Source organism: Arvicola amphibius, chromosome 1 (genome assembly GCF_903992535.2).
Source record: "Arvicola amphibius chromosome 1, mArvAmp1.2, whole genome shotgun sequence".
Classification (NCBI taxonomy): domain Eukaryota; kingdom Metazoa; phylum Chordata; class Mammalia; order Rodentia; family Cricetidae; genus Arvicola; species Arvicola amphibius.
In genome coordinates this window covers 111825786-111844425 of record NC_052047.1, presented here as the reverse complement: position 1 = coordinate 111844425, position 18640 = coordinate 111825786, and the positions used below count along the sequence as shown (strand labels likewise).

Genomic DNA, 18640 nt, shown 5'->3' with positions numbered 1-18640 from the left:
TTATGTGGGCTTCATGGACTGGACTTGGGTTACCAGGCTTATGCAGCAAGTGGCTTTATCCACTTTATCTCAATGGCCCCAAGTTAATTTTAATTTTTTTCAAATGATATATTTGATGTCTCTTAATCATACTTTATGTGTGGCTACGCACCAAGGGGCACATGTGCAAATCAGGCAGCAACTTTGGGGGTTGGTTCTCTCCTCCCACCACGTGGGCCTCAGGGATCAAACTCAGGTCACAAAGCTTGACAGCGCTTGATGGCAAATGCCTTCACCCACTGGTCAACTCACCAGACCCGTCACATTTGACAAACTCCCTTTTCCAGTTTATCTTTCTAATTTTAGTATTTTAAAAATTATTATCATGTATATGTGTGTGAGTGTGTGTGTTATGGGTGAGTGTGCACTATGGCATGAGTGTGTGTGCTAAGGTGTGAGTGTGTGCACTAGGCGTGAGTGTGCGCTATGGAGTGAGTGTGTGTGCTAAGGTGTGAGTGTGTGCACTATGGGTGAGTGTGAGCTATGGCATGAGTGTGTGCGCTAAGGTGTGAGTGTGTGCACTATGGGTGAGTGTGCGCTATGGCTTGAGTGTGCGCTATGGCGTGTGTGCGCTAAGGTATGAGTATGTGCACTATGGGTGAGTGTGCGCTATGGCGTGAGTGTGCGCTATGGTGTGAGTGTGGAGGTCAGTGGACAACTCTGTGAGTCAGCTTTCTCCGTCCACCATTACATGGGTGGCAGGACTGGAACTCAGGGCAGCAGGCTTGCTCAAGCATCTTTTACCTGCTGAGCCATCTCATTAGACCTTTCTTTTCCTTCCCAAGGTTTGAACGACATCTTCTGTTTCTCCACACGAGGACTGGCAGCTGTACAAATTCCAAGTGCCCACCTTCTGAGTGTCCCCTAACACAGGGAGGGGTGCCACAGCTCACAGCCCAGGTACATCTATGCTGCCTTCCGCAAGGCATGAAGCAGCAAATGGGAGAACGAGCTAAGCCAGGCCAGCTCCTCATCCCTCTGGGGACTCATTTTGCTTTGCCCTCCCCAATGTTACAAAGACCCAAAGCAAAATTTTTCTCTGAGAATATGAGTATCACAATTGTAAACCTGACTTTAAAAGAGCAAGGAGGGGTGAATCTAGTTTCAAAGCTTTTAAAACCTGGATTTCAAGTAGTAGCTATGGAAGAAACGGTGCTAATCCCACACTGCCAAAAAGAAAGTGTGCATTCCCTCCTGATCCACAAAACCTCTGCCTTTGCACCAAGGTTGCTCAGGTCTGGACTCGGTGACAAAACCAAGTTTCTTCCAAAGCTGATCTGGCTGATTGACATTCTGGAATAAAGTAAGTAGCCAATGCAGCCAACACACTGCTCTCGGGCATAGGCCCTTCTCTAGACCCCCAAGCAAAGGCTTCTGTAGCCCAGGCCCAGGAGAAACACCCAGCCAGCCTGACATCCAGAGTCTCTGGACTTCTGCCAGTGTTAGAACCCAGAGCAAGCAAAGCCAACGAGGGCGGGGGCTGCAGAGCAATCTCCACCTGGCCTGAAGCTTGCGCACCGTCTCCTCATCCTGCCGGGCCTGCCTCTCGTCCTCCAGGGCCTCCTGCAGCTTCAGGTACATGTCTTCCAGCTCCCGAACCCTCTGCAGATACTGCTCCAGCTCCGAGGACTTCTGAGCAACCTGCTCCTCCATCTGCTGTCTGATCTAGAGGACGAGAGGGTTGTGGCCTTCCTTAAATGCAGGCGGCTTCTTCCCCAGAGCAAGGCACCCATCCCCTCTACCCTTGACTAAAGACGGAGGAAATTTAAAGTGTAATTTCTCTTTAAATTCTTTTCTATTTTAAAGCCAAAACCTCTTTACCAAATCTTAAAGAGTGAGCCTTTGTCCAGGCAGAGCGGCTCATGAGCTGCAGGTCCAGCTGCCTCTATCCCCTTCCCCATCCCTGGGCACCAGTATCTTAGCAAGTGCATGGCTTCCCCTTCTGGATTGAAGAATTTTAGTCCCTGTGGGCTGGGGTACAGTTTACTGGTAGAGTGTTAACTTAGCATGTGTGAGACACAGGGGTCAGGCCCCAGGACCCTGACACGCACACTATCACACATTTTGGTGTACGTCTCTACGGTGTATGAACTACATCACTGTGTTCTCAGGAGAACCCCGAGAGCTCACAGAATGACCCCAATGCAGGAAGCACATGTGTGCTCAGGGAGAGCACTGAGGAAGGGCAGCTGGGAATCCTCCATACCCCACACTGCCTTCCTCAACACAAACAGGAATCTCATCTCTGAGCAACCAGTGACCAACAGTACCATCGGACCACATCCAGGCATGGGCTCAGCACAGCACCGCGCCATGGGAGATGTGTGCTCCAGGAACCAGCTAAGTCCACAAACAACCTTGACCTTGGCAAGGCCAGGACGGCAATCAGAGCCCTGAGGTCTCCATGGATTTAGTTTGTGTTCTTACAGCTAGTAACCATCCAAACCAAAAGTCTTTTGAGAATGAAAAGGACCCTGGTTAAAAGTCATTGCGGGATGACAGGGACACCTCAAAACAAAGAAGACACGTAACCAAATTAACCAAGCATTTACGACTGCATGCATACGATTCTGCTCAGGGGTTTGGAAAACAAGGTGCCCATCCTTTCCCTCTACCTCTCGGATGCACAGAAGGTGTTCAATAAAGGACTGAACACCTGCACAAACACACGGCTCCCCTTCCGCCACCGCCAGGGGTAGTAAAGCAGCTCCCAGTGGCCGCCAGGCTTCCCTCAGCACACGCAGCAGCTCCCAGCCTTACCAGCTTCTCCCGCTCCAGCTCCGTGCTGAACCTGGTCTGTAGTTCGGCTTGCGTCTGCAGGCGTTTCTTTTCTTCATCTGCGGCACGAGATGCCGCTTCCTCCAGTTTCTAAGCAACCAAAACCCGTCCCCAGAAAAGGAGGGTCATTACAGTGGAAGAGAGCGCCTTACTGAAGCATAGGAAAAGGATCAGTCAATAAAAATTAAACACAATCTAGGAGATACACCGGGATGCCGTCCAGTGTTCCCAGTCAGCAGATAAAACAAGTTCAACAACTTGATTCTGAACACTGTGCACAGAGACTGTGAGGACGGCCCCTGGCCCACAATCATCTGCAGCTACACTAGCTCGGGGCCCTCTGTGTGGTACTGTCACCTAGCACACTATTCCTCAGGTTCAGCTTCCAGATGGCTGCCACAGGGAGCTTCCTCAACCTCCACCCCTACTCCCCTCCCCCAACAGAAACAACTGGTTAAAGTTATTTTAAAAAACAAAGCAGAGCATGGTAAAGCTTTGCAGAGGAGAATGTCCGCCTAAGAAAACCCATGAGGAGCTGCGGTTGTGGCTTGCTGGTCAGTACTTGCCCAACGGGCAAAAGGCACCATAGTTGATCCCACCCTCAAAACCAAACTACAAACAAACAAACAAAAACACTGAAAACAAAACAGCAGCAAAAGACAATCATCCGGATCTTAGAGCCCCTCACTCTCCTGGGCAAGAAGGAAGTGCCACTCCTGGCTGCTAAACCAGAGACAAGGGCGCCCTCTAGATGCTGCTCGCAGCCCAGGCTACAGAAAGCAGGCAGGGTCGGCAGGGTCTCTCTCACTTGTGGGCAAAAGCTCCAGAGGAGAAGAAAACAGAGGTAACAAGCAGGCTGTGTCCTCTTCCTAGTAGCAGAGGCTCTTAAAGCAGAAGTATAGATCCAAGAGACCGGTGCTGCTGTCTCCACCCAAGCTCACACAACTGGCAAGCCTCCTGCTTCAGCCTCCCCAGTGCTGGGTTGCAGGTATGTGCCGTCACACACGCCCAGCCTTTGGTGGAACTTTTTGCTCTTGGAAGAAAGTAGGCTCTGTGGTTCTCGCCAAAAGAAGGTACTTTGTTATATAAGATGTCCAAACCTAAGGTCACAGTTGAATACAATAAAGATTGGGTCATAGGAGGCGGGCAAACCAACCAGACTAATTAAGCCAGGCAGAACCAGAAAGGCCTGGTTAAGCAGAGTCCTCACGGAGTAAGAACAAGTCTCAAAGATCCGCCTTGAGAGGACACGGGCCTGAACTTAACCCCAGACTGAGTCTAGTTAGTTCAGGGCACTGCAGAAAACAAATCTAACATCCAGAGATCGGTGACCTCTGGCACTTAGGGGCGAGACAGCTTAACAGGAGAAAAGGAGAGCACTTTGGGGTCACTCCAGGTGACTGTGGCAATGCATACCCACGGCTAAGTCTCTGAGGAGGGGGGAAAAGGCCACAGGGGTCCAGGAAACAGTCCAGCCAAGCCACTGAATAAATAGCCAAACAATGACAAGCTGAGGGCAGGGGTGTCAGGATCAGCATCCTTAGTTCCTATAACACGTTATCTTCTAAAACATCCAGTTTTCAACTAAAAAAAGTATGAGAAACAGGAAAGTGTAACCCATAAGTAGGAAAAAACAGTCAACAGTTAATGCCTTTGAAGAAGTCCAGGGCATATCCACAAAGCCATTCCTGTAAATATGCTGAGGAGAATGAAGGGAAGTCCCGGTTAAAGACACTGTGGAAGGAATAACACCTCATCGAGCAGGGAATGTTAATCAAGAGGCCAAACGGAGATGGCTGGACTGTGGTGTTCGAGAACCGGGGCTAGCACTTGGCTGGAGAACCTGCGCAGCGTCGGGAAGCCAGGAAGCCAGGACTCTCCAGAGCCACAAAGGACAGCTGTGATTTCTGAACTTGGAAGGTGTAAGCAGGAAGATCAGAAGTTCAAGGCCAGCCTCCCTAAGTAGAGAGTTGAAAGCTAGCCTGGGCTACAAGACCTTTTTTGTTTGTTTGTTTGCTTTTAACTCAACTAGAGAGGCTAAACCATCTATCTGGGCTTCAAGAAGACTCCACTAACGAGATACACAGAAATTATGCAGTCAGAAGAACAGAAAAAACAAAAATAAACAGCTTCAGAGAATGCAGGTGCTTTATGTGCAATATTCTGTCCAACAGAATATAAGGGAAGAGTGAGCGGGAAGGAGAAATATTTGAAGAAATAGGTTGAAACTTTAGCCAACATAATGGGACCTTGGTCCACAGTCTGTGAACTCCAGGCAGGGGCAAGCAGATTGCTGAGTTAGAGGCCAGCCTGGTCTACACAACCAGCTTTGGGCCAACCAGAGCTACATATTGAGAGCCAGTCTTAAAAACAACAGCAAGACCCACGAATATCACAGTAAAACCACTGAAAGACAAAAGTCCTTGAGAGCAGCAAAACACCTAGGCCTGGAGTTGACGCCACAGCTGACCTCCATCAGAAACACGTGACTAGTTCTAGACAAAGTAAGTACAGTCTGTAAGGCTAAACTTGCCATACGGGTTACTGCCAAGTCCGAGAACACAGCAGTCCTATAGCAGAGTGAACAGCACCGCTGAGATGGTGGTTTTCCCCTCAGCCCAACCCTAGTGACTACAGACCTGGCTCAGCTTCTATTCTGCTCTTTTGTGTGTGTGCCCTACAGCGTGATCAGAGCACATGTGAACACATACAAACATGGTTCAAGTCTACACCCTCTAGCACCACTTTGTCCTTAAGGACAAAGGGGACAGGAGGGACAGGGAAGAGCTTTAGTAGGCCCAGAAGCTGGACACACTTCCTAAGAACTCAGGTCACCAAACCTCTCCCTGAACTCTTGTCCTAACATAGGGAGTGGGTGAAGCAAAACTCGCTCCTAAGGCTGGTGGCTTGGGCAGCTCCTAAGGCTGTGGCTACGCTAGTAAAGAGAACACTGCCCTTGCCGTGTCCCCGGCCTCTCCGCCCTACACTTACCTTCCTCACGCTCTCCAGCTCCTGTTGCTTATTTTCATTAGCAGCTTGGAGCTCCTTCATCTGCCGCTCCAGCTCCTCCTGCTCCGCTAGCAGCTTCCTCCGGAGCTCTCTCCGACGCTGGCGGGCTTCCTTGTGTGGCGGGGGGTTGCCCAGCTTCAGCAGGTGGACGGTAGAATGGATGGCTAGAAGGACAGGAGAAAGAGAAGGCACTGCACTCTTACGTGTAACACTCGAGTGATGGGGAGATGGGAGCTCATTCCGACCCTGCCAGCGAGCAGAGGCGCAGCGTGGGCGGCGGCGGCTCTCCAGCCCCCACATGAGGCTATGTGTGCTGAAGTCTCCTCCAAGTCGGTACTCACAGACTCTTCACTGGGAACACTACAGGACCAGCCAGGCAGTGGTGGCCCACACCTTTAATAGTCCCAGCAGGTGGATTTCTACGTTTGAGGTCAGCCTGGTTCTCAGAGTAAGTTCCAGGATAGCCAGGGCTACACAGAGAAACTCTGTTTCGAAAACCCAAAACGAACAAGCAACAACAAAAAAGAACTTACTTTCAACTCCCTTCTAAATACTTTCTTTTCTTTTTCTTTTTTTTTTTTTTGGAGACGGGGCTTCACTATATAGCCTAGCTAGATCTGTCCTCAAATTCACAGCAACCCTGCTTTCTTAGGTTACCAAGTGCTGACACCAAGCAACTTTTCTACTCCTAAATAAGGACTCAGCAGGTAAGCTTGGAGACCATCTGACCCTTGGGACCCACAGATGCACCATGAACACCCATACACACAATGACAGCAAACAGTTTATAAAAGCCAAGTAAAATTAAGACTCACAAAGGGCAGACAATCAAGTTCCTAGCATCTGATGGCAGCCTGCTACCCTGATTCTGTCTTCGTCTATGTCTTATGAGACCACCCCCATCTGTATGCGACCTATATACATACCACATACATTGCCATTTACTGAAAATCTACATACAGCACAACACACAAGGGACTTCATAAGACACGTGTGTATTCTAGATGCACACCATTTACATACAAACATTTCATATTAAAAAATCTCATTTCTTTTCTGTCTTTCTCAGATTCCTTTATGTATGGGAGTATTTTGCCTGCATGTATGTGTGTGCAGTGTGTGTGTCTGATGCCCACAGAGGTCAGAGGAGGGTGTCAGGTGCCCTGGACTGGAGTTATTGATGGTTGTAAACCACCACATAGGTACTAGACGTCAGAGCCAGGTCCTCTAGAGGGCCGGCCAGTTCTCTTAATCACTAGGCCATCTCTGCAACAGCTTTTCTGGTTTGTTGAAACAGAATTTGACTCTGTAACTGAAGTTGGCCTAAACCTATTAAGTAGCCCAGACGGGCCTCAAACTGACAACAACCCACCACCTCTGCCTTCTGAGTGGTGGGATCATAGGCCTAAACCACCACCCCTGGCTCTTGGTGTTTTCAACCACTTAAATTTAATTTCTTGGATTATTAATACATACTGCTCAAATCCAAGAAGTGTAAACAGACGTTAAGGAAAGCGTCTGCCTCCTCCTATCCTCCAGGGTCTGGTTCCGGGCCATCAGCAACCAGTGCTAACCACTTCTGCTTCTTCTGAGAAAGGGTAAGCAAATGGACAAGTCTACACATCATTCACTTCCTTTTAGGCTAGCACAATGCTCTCTCCTCAAGTTATTGGTTTCTTGAGCTACTTAAAAAGCTCCTGAGGTGTTCAAAGCCACTCTATGAATTCCTTTTCTGCCTTGTATAGTAACAAGATGATCTCTAACGTTTTTCATAAGCCTAAAGGGGGAAAAACCCTCTCAAGGGCTGGAGTAATAAGACCTAAAATATAGTTTTATCCCCATGAAGTCAGTATGCAAATAAACTGGCCAAAAAAGGGGGAACTCGTGTTTCCTTGATTTTCTTTCGAATGTAGCAATAGCCATGGCATAAGGAAGCAACCCTATGCCAGCGTCTTCTGTGAGCTTTGAAAACATGGGACACTCACCATTTTGCTTGTTTTGTTCATTTTTAGGCAGGGTCTAAAGTAGCCCAGGCTGGCTTGGAACTCCATGTAGAGAGCTCCAGACCTCCTGTGTCTACCTCCCAAGTGCCAGGATTAAAACCGTGTGCCTGTGCCCAATTGTGCTCTCAAGTTTTCATGTAAAACATTAAAAAAAAAAAAATCCTACCCTGAATCCACTCTTGTTTCTTCTTCTTATCCGAAGCGCTGATTTCAAAGGTCTTATCAAAGCATTTTATTAGGAAAAGACATTTCTTTCCATCTTTGTCAGGCAGAGACTAAAACAGAAAGCATGATTAGTTCTTTAAAGTTCTATTCTTTCTTGTGTTGAATTATTTAAAAGCAGCTGGAGAGAGAGGGGGGAGAGGGAGGGAGAGAGAGAGCGTACGCAAGCAGAAAGAGGCTTGATCTGACTTTAGGTGAAGCCATGCTTATTCATGGTAAGGGGCATCTTTGTTACCCACATGTGCCGATGCCAAAACGCCCACAGAAGGAGATGGGATGTGGCCTTTTCTAGGGATGGAGATAACTTCCACAGTCCTCAAGGCAAACTGGGAAGTGTAGTCCTTCAGCAGGAAACTATCAGTTTGTTTACAGAGACAGGACTTCACAAACAGGACTTCACAATGTAGACTAGGCTAACCTTGAACTCATGACCCTTCAGGCCCAGCTTCCCAAGTGCTAGGATTACAGGAATGTGACACCACACTCAGCTAAGTTTTCTTCTTATGTATTTCAATTCATGTCTTAACTATTTATACAAATAGCTGAAACTCAGTGCCACTGAAAAACACCTACAAATGCAAATGTCTGATTTACTGCTGTATCCAGGCAGCCCACGTACAATGACAATGACCCTAGTGGGACGCCGCATCTATAAAGGAAGAACTACAGCAGCTGGTGAGGAAAAGAGGCCGCACGCTCTCTACTTTTGAGAGAACCGCCTTTTCATTTGAGCGTGTCCCCTGCAGGAACCTGGAAGGGACACTGACATAACTCTGCCCGCTATGGCTTTTTCTTATACCCGGGGTGTTACCACCAGTGCCCTGTAGTTCTTGGCCTCTGTCTTTATGAGTAAAATGGCTGAGCTTATGGTAATCGTGCAGGTCTCAGGGTAGCTGAATATAAGCAAAGCCACTGGTTGACACCACTTACCCTAGAGCATTAATTAATCTCTGTACCATTTCTATAGGTCTATGAGTGTGAACTCCCGTATTTTAAATATTCTTCAACAAATACAGACACTAGATGGTTCATATACAAACCAAGTCTAAAATCAAACAAAGAAAAAAACAGTATGTTTTGAGACACGGTCTTACTACATAGCCCTGGCTAAGTAGATCAGGCAAATCCCCAGCCTCCTGAGTGCTGAGATTACAGATACGTGCCACATCATCCAACAGAAATTATGTTCTTGAGGACTTCACATCTTCATGGAATTAATAGCTATAAAATAAATCACTCAAGACAGGCATGGAGCCCCACATCCATAATCCTAGCGCTGTGTGGAAAGAGGCAGGAGGATCAAGAGTTCGAGGCCATAGTAAGTTTAAAACCACCGAAACTACATGAGGTCTCATAAATACATAAATATGGCTCAAAAAAGAGGTGAAGTGCAGTAGCACAGGCCATTCCTGCACCTGGAGCAGCAGAGGCAGGAGGATAAGGAATTCAGGGCCATCCTTGGTTACACGGTGACTTCAAGTACAACCTGAGCTAATGAGACCCTATCTTCCCCTTAAAAAAAACACCCAAAATACTAATTTTAATGATGAATCTTCTTCTATTTGCTTTACTCAAAATGCCCCAGGTCTTTTAGTTTATTGATAATTTCCAATGATATTTTACTGCATTTTTTGCCTTTTTAATGACTTGCTTTTCTTTAATAATTGATTCCTCAAACACAAATCTCTCAGATTTAATCCCTATACTTTACTCCCAAGAATAAGGCAGAAAATAAATTCATATTAGGTATGCATTTTGTCAGCCACCTTTAGTTTCTGTTTAGAAGGCACAGCGACTATTTTTCATTCTGGGAAGGCTGGGGATTAGCTGGAGATGCGAGGAGAGCATCTGTGGACAGCAGGGGGCAGCAGAGGCCAGCAGGCAGAGCAGCCACACCCACTCACCTCCACACAGCAATTCCCGTCCAGGAGGATGTCTCCCTTCTTATCTTTCAGGTCCTCACTCACGTAGTAGGAGATGATGTTGGGTTTTAACACAAACCACCGCTCGGTCCAGTTTTTCCTTTTGTGGCCTTTCTTCATCATGTAGCCCTATGAAAGAGTAAACCTAATATAGACACGCGTGCTTTTATGTGGAAGAGCTTGGCGGTCCTTCTTGGATTGTCTTCTTTACTCCACCCTGACACCTGGTCCTAAATACACACACGTCCATGGTTTTCACCCGTGCCGATCATGGACTGGAGTCTCTGAGAATCTATGAAGGCCAGAGGCTTGATCCCCAGTCAAATCCACATGACCACAAAGGTTTACATGTAATTTTAGACATTTCAGAAAGTCTCTGCAAGTAACATACAGATAACAGAACCTTTGACATTAATAAACAGCGAATTTTCCTAAACTGTCTTACCTTTCAAGATATTTATTGACATACTTATAGGTAAACGGAAATGTCTGGGATTTCCTGGCACCAGAAGGAGACCTGCAGGTATGTGAACAGAGTGTGTCACATACTTCCTCGCAATACAAAAACCTACACAAGTTAAGACTTGATTAATACTTATTGATGGACGCCATCAGAAAAAAAAAAGAACGAAGACAATAATAATTACCTACTGAACAAAGAAAGGAGCTAAGTAAGGAAACCCGAAAGCAGAGTTATTATTTGATACAAAAACATAAGATGTGTGAACGACCTATATCTAAATCCAGGCATAGCGGTGCACACCTTCAATCCCAGCAGGCACCTGGTCTACAAAGTGACCTCCAGGCTACCCAGAGCTACTGAGTGACAGCCTGTCTCAAGACAGACAGACAGATGTTCTATTTAATTAGTTCCTACATATATATCAGGTACTACAATGGGTAATAAGAAAACAAAAATATTCTGATAAAATAAATATAACTTTGCTATATGAAAGTATCTCTTTCTAAAGATAAAGGTATTTGTCTAATTCTGCAAAAAACATGAGGGTACTTTAAAAAATAGTTTGGAAGTTTTATTAACAGTCCCTTCAAAAATAATAACTTCTCCATTCTTAACTGTACTTCAAAACTGTGCCAGTAACTCTTTAAAACAGGAGCCTAGGGCCAGGGATACAGCTCAGTCGCAGAGCCCTTGTCTAGAATGCATGATGCCTTGGTCCAGTCCTCAAGAACACAGCAGGGCGGGGTGAATGCTAAAACTCTAATAACAGAGAAAATAGAAACTTGCTTTTTGTTCGAAATCATTTAAGGAGTATAAGTGACTTAGACCATCTATACAGAAAAGAAGCTAGGGAGTGAGGGAGCGGAAGGAAAGGGGAAGAAGAGGAAGAAGTTATTTTGTATCAAACTCTAAACAGGAGAGAGAGTGGGGTCACACCCGTCTTACCTGTTTCAACACATCTAAAATAAGCTCATTGAAGACTTCGTTAATGGCCATGGACACTGTCTGACGATCCATACCCTTGCTAAACTGTCCATTTCCAATCAGCTCAATAAGTTCCCATGCAGAAAGGCCATCTTTACTGTCATCGAAGTTTATTTTGTAATGTTCAAACTGTTCTTGCTGCCAACCTCCTCCCATAGCTTCTGTAAGTTTCTTAAGCAAGTACTCAATCTGTAGGGGAAAAAAAAATAAATATTTTCTTTTTTTAGGTTTTTTATTTATTTTTTTATTTTTTTATTTTTTATATTTTTGGCTTTCCGAGACAGGGTTTCTCTGTAACTTTGGCTGTCCTAGAACTTGCACTGTAGACCAGGCTGGCCTCACACTCACAGACATCCACCTGCCTCTGCCTCCTCACTCCTCCTGAGTGCTGGGATTAAAGAGCCACCACTACTTGGCTCTTTATTTATTTGTTTGTTTGTTTTGGTGTGTGTGTGTGTGTGTGTGTGTGACATGACCTCTCTGTGTAGCCCTGCCTATTCTGGAACTTGTTCTGCAAACCAGGCTGGTCTCAAACTCAGAAATCCCCATGCCTCCTGAGTGCTATAACTGAAGATATACACCACCACCACCTGGATAATTATTTCATATTTTTAACATAGATATTTGTGTCATTCACACTATTGGAGTCAATTCAGGAAATACTCTTTCAGGGTTTCTCTGTATAACAGCTCTGGTTGTCCTGGAACTTGCTCTGAAGACTAAGCTGGCCTCAAACTTGGGGATCTGCCTGCCTCTGCCTCCTAAGTGTTGGGATTAAAGGCGTGCACCACCACTGCCCAGAAGGAAATATTCTTTATACTTCCAAAAGAGTAATACCCTCCCTTTGCTAGGGAAAGCTGTATACATAAAACACCAGCGGCTGTTCTCTGCTGGCCTAGAAGGAAATCAAGAACTGACAACCCACGGCTTGCACATCATGTCTGTGTGCACACAGAGCTAGGGAAACCTATAAATACAGCACACACAAACTACTGTTACCTCATTACTCTATTGGGGTGAATATTTCAATATATCAAGAACATTATGCTTTTCTTTTTTTTTCCTGTTGTTTTATTCTAAAACAGGGTCTCATGTAGTTCAGACAGGCCCCAAACTCACTATGCAGCAAAGAACAATCCAGACCCCATTCTCCTGCCCCTACCTCCGCTGTACTGAATTACTGAGACAGGCACCACCAGCAGCAGCTACACACACGGATCTCACTGAACATGTGTTAAATTAAATAAACATCTCAGATGCACAAGTTATTCCCTAATTTACAGTTTTCCTATGTAAACCAATTACTTATTTCCTGATGTCTCCATCCATTAGAACACTGACGATGTTATAAACGTGACTGGGTTCCTAGTGTGAGCCAGAAGGGCTCACTAAATCTTGAAACATCAGACATTATGTAGGAAAATAGCTGGGGTAGGAAGAAGAAGGGAAGAAACAAGGCAGTGATGACACAAGGAGTCGGCACTGTGAGACAGTGTTCCCCACACTGCCATTCCTCCTGCCTCCCCATGTTCTCTCTGATATATTTCTAGAGCATATTCACCGTACAAACTGATGGGTCTGACTATGGAAATTCCCCACATGTACTGTGCTCAGATTCATTCCAGCTCTTGTCCTCCTTGTTCCCTCCCCTTGTTACTGATTTCAGTTGGTGTGATGTCATCCACAAAAACCCACACCAGTATCTTAGGTCCTCACCACTTAGATCAAACCAGTAACAAATGCTACTGACATTATCCCCAAGATCAGTGTTTCCCACCATGGAGGGAGGGAGGGAGGGAGGGAAAAGAAAGTCCCTTTTTTCCAGCTGGTTCACAAATAAGTTCCTCCTCCTCCATCTGCTTGCTTCAAGTGTCCTCGCCCTTGGGCTATAACAAGGCTCCAGATGCCCTCACACTGATGGAGCAGATGCTCTAGCGAGTGCTAAGGCAGACCTGCATCCCCTGCACCCTCTTCTGTGTCCCACCCTGCTGTACTTGGTGTACTGTGTTCCATTTCTGGTCCTCATCTGCTTTTCCACCATTTTCTGAATTCCTCATGGAAGGGGCTGTGCCCCATCTAATTTTGAATTCCCAGGGCTCAGCAGGGGCCCTAAGTAAGCCGGACTCAACTAACATCTAAAATGAACTAAACTAAGCTCTGATATCCTCACCTGTGAAATGGGGCTAACAACACTCAGCATAGAAAGAGATAAAAGAAGACCCACAGAGAACGGTTTGCACAGAGCTGCCCAGCAGGCACCCTCGAGGCTGCTTCCCCTCTGCTCTGGGTGATATATTATACAGTCCCTTAAAATTATATTTGAGAAAGCAAAGAATGCAAAGTTAAGCAGACCTGTGGCTTCCCCTGCACAAACACCATACAGATCGTCTGGCAAACATTAGTCAGAAATGTTTGAAAATCTTTAGTTACAATAAGACTTGGTGTTCACTTTTCTGTTTCGTCTTTGCGTCCCCATTAATGTGACTGTAAAGTGATTTGTGGAATGATAAGGTGTAACAAGAAACGAAGGCGAAGAAATTCACATTCCCTAAATACCCTAAGTTCAAAAACTGCAAGTTCTAAAGACTTAGCTTAATGACGACGCTCCCTTGGGATAAAGATTATCGGGGGCCTTGAAGAGTGTGAGATGCTAACGAATGTTACTGCAGAAAAGAAGCACTCTGAGGCCTTTCCCTTCTCTTGCTGAAGATGTGCCATTGGCTGCTTAGGAACAGATGATGGAAGAGGGGGAAAAAAAAGATAACAGGAAAAATGACTGAAGTCAAGAAGAGACTAAAGACAAAACAACAAGATAGCAGAAAGAAAGAAAGAAAGAAAGAAAGAAAGAAAGAAAGAAAGAAAGAAAGAAAGAAAGAAAGAAAGAAGAGCCAGGTTGGCAGCAGGAAGTTCGAGAGTTCAAAGCCAGCCTGGGCTGGCTTTACCCTCCAATCACATAACAAAGGATAGTTATATAAATAAAGGTTCAAGGGAAATAAGCAGTGACATTGACACACAGAGAAGCCCTAATCCCTAAGGGTGCCTAGAAGAAGGGCTGTGTCTCAGCTCATCATGGGAATACAGCCAGACACCTTCCCAACACAGTGAGGGAAGGACATGTGTGCGCACAGGATGAGGGACCACAGTGGGCCTGATGAGATCCTGTAGTCCATGCCCGTCTGCAGGAGTCAGGACAGCCTCAGCTCCACCTTCCCTACTGCTCTGGGTGAGGCACCTGCACTTTCCAACTCTGGGCTCCTGGCTTCACTCAGAAAATGTTACTAACAACTCACTTCTCAAAGCAGCCTCCCAGGTCCGTCTGGAACCTTCCTAAAGGTCCCCTCTAGCCCTGAGAGGCTGATGTTCAGCCCAGCACCAACAAGCCATTACTCCCAACACTGTGTCTTTTCCTGTTGACTCCCGACACAGTCATTTTCTTACCATAACCAAACAGCAGAGGACGTTTTGATCACACTAGCCAAAGAAACGTATTCTCCTGCCCCACTATTCAAGTGAGCTACATGATGAGTCACGTGCTGGGGTTGGTTTACAGTGGCCTGCACCAATTCTCAGGCGCATTCAGCTCAGGAAGCAGCTTGCTTCCTCCTTCCAAGCAGATTTCACCAAAAATAACAAAGAAGAAATTGCAAGCTGAATGGGATTTCTCTGGGCCTTTGGCTTGAATGTTTGTTCTGTCAAAAGCTCTCTCTCATTAAAGGGGCAGTGAGGTTTTTTTACCTCACCTAAAATCTCTTTAGAACTATTTCAAGTTTTCATACAGCAAGGCAATTCTTCCAAGTAAGCATATGACGGACACATCCTGTTTTGTTCTTGGTTCTCTGGGAAACTGCACTAGCAAAAACCATACTTTACAGGCACGCATTTCCAGGATTATCACCAGAAGGAGTAAGGAACAAACTCCAAGGGATCACCATTTCTTGGCAAATGTCCCGATAGAAGCACCTTTATGTGCAACGTAAGTATTTATTCCACATTCTGGAGGTCGTTCTGGGTGATGGAAGCTGAACCAAATGAATGTATTCTTCACACAACTGCCACTGTCGTACAGTGTTAGCTGAAGCAGAGAGCAAAATGAAAAACAAACTCGGACTTCACTGGGTCTGGGAGAGCAATCTATAACCCAGCACTTGGGGTGAAGGCAGGAGAATAGACAGGAGTTCAAGACCAGAAACTGTATCTCAAAAAAGCAAAACGAGTAACAACAAAAGCCTTATAACTAAATGCAAGTGATCATTATGATACGTTAATTACTAGACATATAAAAATTAGGCAAAAGTGGTAGAATATGACCACACATTTAACCCAGCAATAGGGAGGCAGAGACTTCAGAAAGATCTCTGTGAGTGCAAGGTCGGCCAGGGCAACAGGGACCTTGGCTCAGATAGATTACATTAGATTAGATAGCTATATTGATAGACAGAGTCTATTTGGAGTTCCACGCAATGAGCAGCAGGCTTCTCATGTATATCAGACACTCTGAACTTATAAAACTCTAAAATTCCCGATGGGAATTTGTTTATTTATTTATGCACATTGGTATCTTGCCTGAGTGTACGTCTGTACAGGGTGTCGGATCCTCTGGAACTGGAATTACACACAGCCGTGAGCTGCCACATGTGTGCTAGAAATTGAACCCTGGTCCTCTGGAAGAGCAGCCATTGCCCTTAACCACCAAGCCATCTCTCCAGCCCCTGGGGAATTTAATTTAAACTCACAAAGAATTTGCATTTCAAAATTTATTTTTAAATATGCTTTACATTCTATTTTCTAACAATACACAATGCCTAAAACAGCTCAAATACAGTCATTATGCTGTTAAAATTGAATAGGCTGTATTTTCCACAATCCAGCGTGATCTTGGGGTGGCAGTGCTTGTCAAAGGGCAAGTGACTAACGATGATGGCCCGTCTCAGTGGGCCCAAGTACATGACGGGCCATCTCACCAGGCCCAAGTTCCTGGGTTAAACCTCAGAACGGTGACTCAACAGCTGAGCCAAGTTCACGTTACTCTGCTCCGACGACCCCTTCTCTGCCCCCTGTGTCAGCTGTTTGTGACAGATATTGTCATGTAAACCAGGCAGGCCTGGACCTTCCCCAGGGCTGGAAAGGCAGCACTGTGTTCCTAGTTCTGACCGTGAGAGGAGATGCTAAGGCACAGAGGAAGCCCACACAATCCATGACAAATCCACTGCACCAAAGAGAGACCATTCTCTTCACAAAAAGGAGTAACATGTTTGAAAGAAGACAAATGTTCCCGTCAGCCTACCACAGTGGAGATAAGCACGCGGGAGCATCTGGCTGGGCTCTGGGCCGCAGCAGAAACAGGCCCATGGAGAGGCTCAGGGTCAACGAGAGGCTCACCACAGTAGAGGCCCAGTGATGACAAGGCACCCAAATCAGGAGAGCACTGTCCATAAACAAAGCAAGTGCACGCACGCCCTTGCTACGTAATTGCTATTTCTGAAAACAAGACAATGTGGCTTTCAGGTCCACCACAGATATTTTAGTGACAGAAAAATCCAAAAGGTCAAGATTAAAGAGTCATCTACCTCTAAATCCAACACATGAATAAACTTGGAATTTTGAGTGTGGCCGCAAAACTACCTTCAAAGACCATATTGGAAAACAGGGCCTAGAGGCACATGCCTTTAATCCCCGTACTCAGGAGGAAAAGGTGGACAGATCTCTGAGACCAGCCTGGTCTACAAATTGAGTTCCATGATAGCCATGGCTCTGTAGAAAGACTCTGTCTCAAAAAAAACAAAAACAAAAACATGTTGGAAATCTTATGTGGGGCAGGAAAATGGTTCAGCAGCTAAGACCGTTGTCTATATGGTAAACAACCTTCCATAACTCCAGGTCTGGGAAATCCAATACACTTTTCTGACCTCCAAGGGCACACATGTGGTACACAGCCAAACATACAAGCAAAATACTCATACACATAAAGTAGTAATAGCAGTAGTAACAATAATAATAAAATTCTTTTTTTAAAAAAAAGGAACTAGCATGCGCATAGATCTGAGCAGCGGCCATGTCTGTTGAGTGCCTTTTTTTTTTTTTTTTTTTTTTGTTTTTCGAGACAGGGTTTCTCTGTGGCTTTGGAGCCTGTCCTGGAACTAGCTCTTGTAGATGAGGCTGGTCTCGAACTCACAGAGATCCGCCTGCCTCTGCCTCCCGAATGCTGGGATTAAAGGCGTGCGCCACCACCGCCGCCCGGCTGTTGAGTGCCTTTTTAGGCCACCATTATTCCACTTGCTCTCTGGGTTGTGCTGGGCACTGTTCTAAGATGTGCTTTCTACTTCCCCTTCAACAGTCATTCATACTTGATACTACAGCATTATCATAGTTAACACTAAGAATTGTTCACACTACCATAGAAACTGCCTTTCCTTTGTTAGCAAGACTACCTATTATTAAATCCAGGGGCCACTTCTTACCACTATCTGGTTTTTCTGCAATTTAAGATTCTCATGCATCTCCTCTTATCTCACAGTCTGCCCAGTTCTATTTCCTTTACCAATTCTACTTCCTCCTGCTACCGTAGAAAGAGCCCCAAGGTTCCTTGGCTCTCACAACTCCAACATGGTCCCTGCCCCTGCCCTAACCCGCCCCTGTGCTTTCTCCAGTCTCTCCCCAGCCCTGGCCTCTCAAGCTCCAGCAATGTATTTTCCTAAATCAACAGACATGCCACACCCTCTCCAGGCACCCACTTGCTCGTCAACTTGTCATACATTCATTCGCTACCAAAACGCACGAATACATCTCTTTAGTGAGCACGGATCACGGCACTATGTCAAATGCTTCATATGTCAACTTGTTCAGCCTCACAGGATAGGGAGACCCAGACTAAGAGATTAATTTGTTGCTCTGTGGATAAGTGGTAAAGTCAGGTTTCAAAAATCAGTTTCAAAGAGCATGCTTTAAACTAAAACACTATGCTACCTCTAGTGAGCCAGGAGTGGAACCTGCCTGTACTTCCAGTTGTACTGCCTGTACAACCAGGCCCTAGCGACATGAGAGGACAGGAAGAAGAGAATACAAATGTGATCTGCTGGTTATGACATTATCTAATACAGATCAGTTAGCTGTGCTCTGCAGAGGACTCTGAGACCCAAAAGTTCAGCCACGGGACTCAACAACTTCATAATCACGATTTCATGAATGTAGCCGCCTCATACAGGAAATTGTCATCGTGATTC

At 45.8% G+C, this 18640-nt stretch overlaps 1 protein-coding gene across 1 annotated transcript in view; it reads right to left on the bottom strand.

The window, feature by feature from the left end:
- Positions 1-18640, bottom strand: part of Swap70 (switching B cell complex subunit SWAP70) — a 62184-nt gene that overhangs the window by 7440 nt on the left and 36104 nt on the right. The window contains exons 4-9 of the mRNA XM_042054155.1: positions 11382-11609; positions 9956-10102; positions 7996-8104; positions 5809-5990; positions 2800-2907; positions 1538-1704 (exon numbers count right to left, since the gene is read on the bottom strand). Of these exons, the coding sequence (XP_041910089.1) occupies positions 1538-1704; positions 2800-2907; positions 5809-5990; positions 7996-8104; positions 9956-10102; positions 11382-11609 (941 nt within the window). The remainder of the gene's footprint in view (positions 1-1537; positions 1705-2799; positions 2908-5808; positions 5991-7995; positions 8105-9955; positions 10103-11381; positions 11610-18640) is intronic.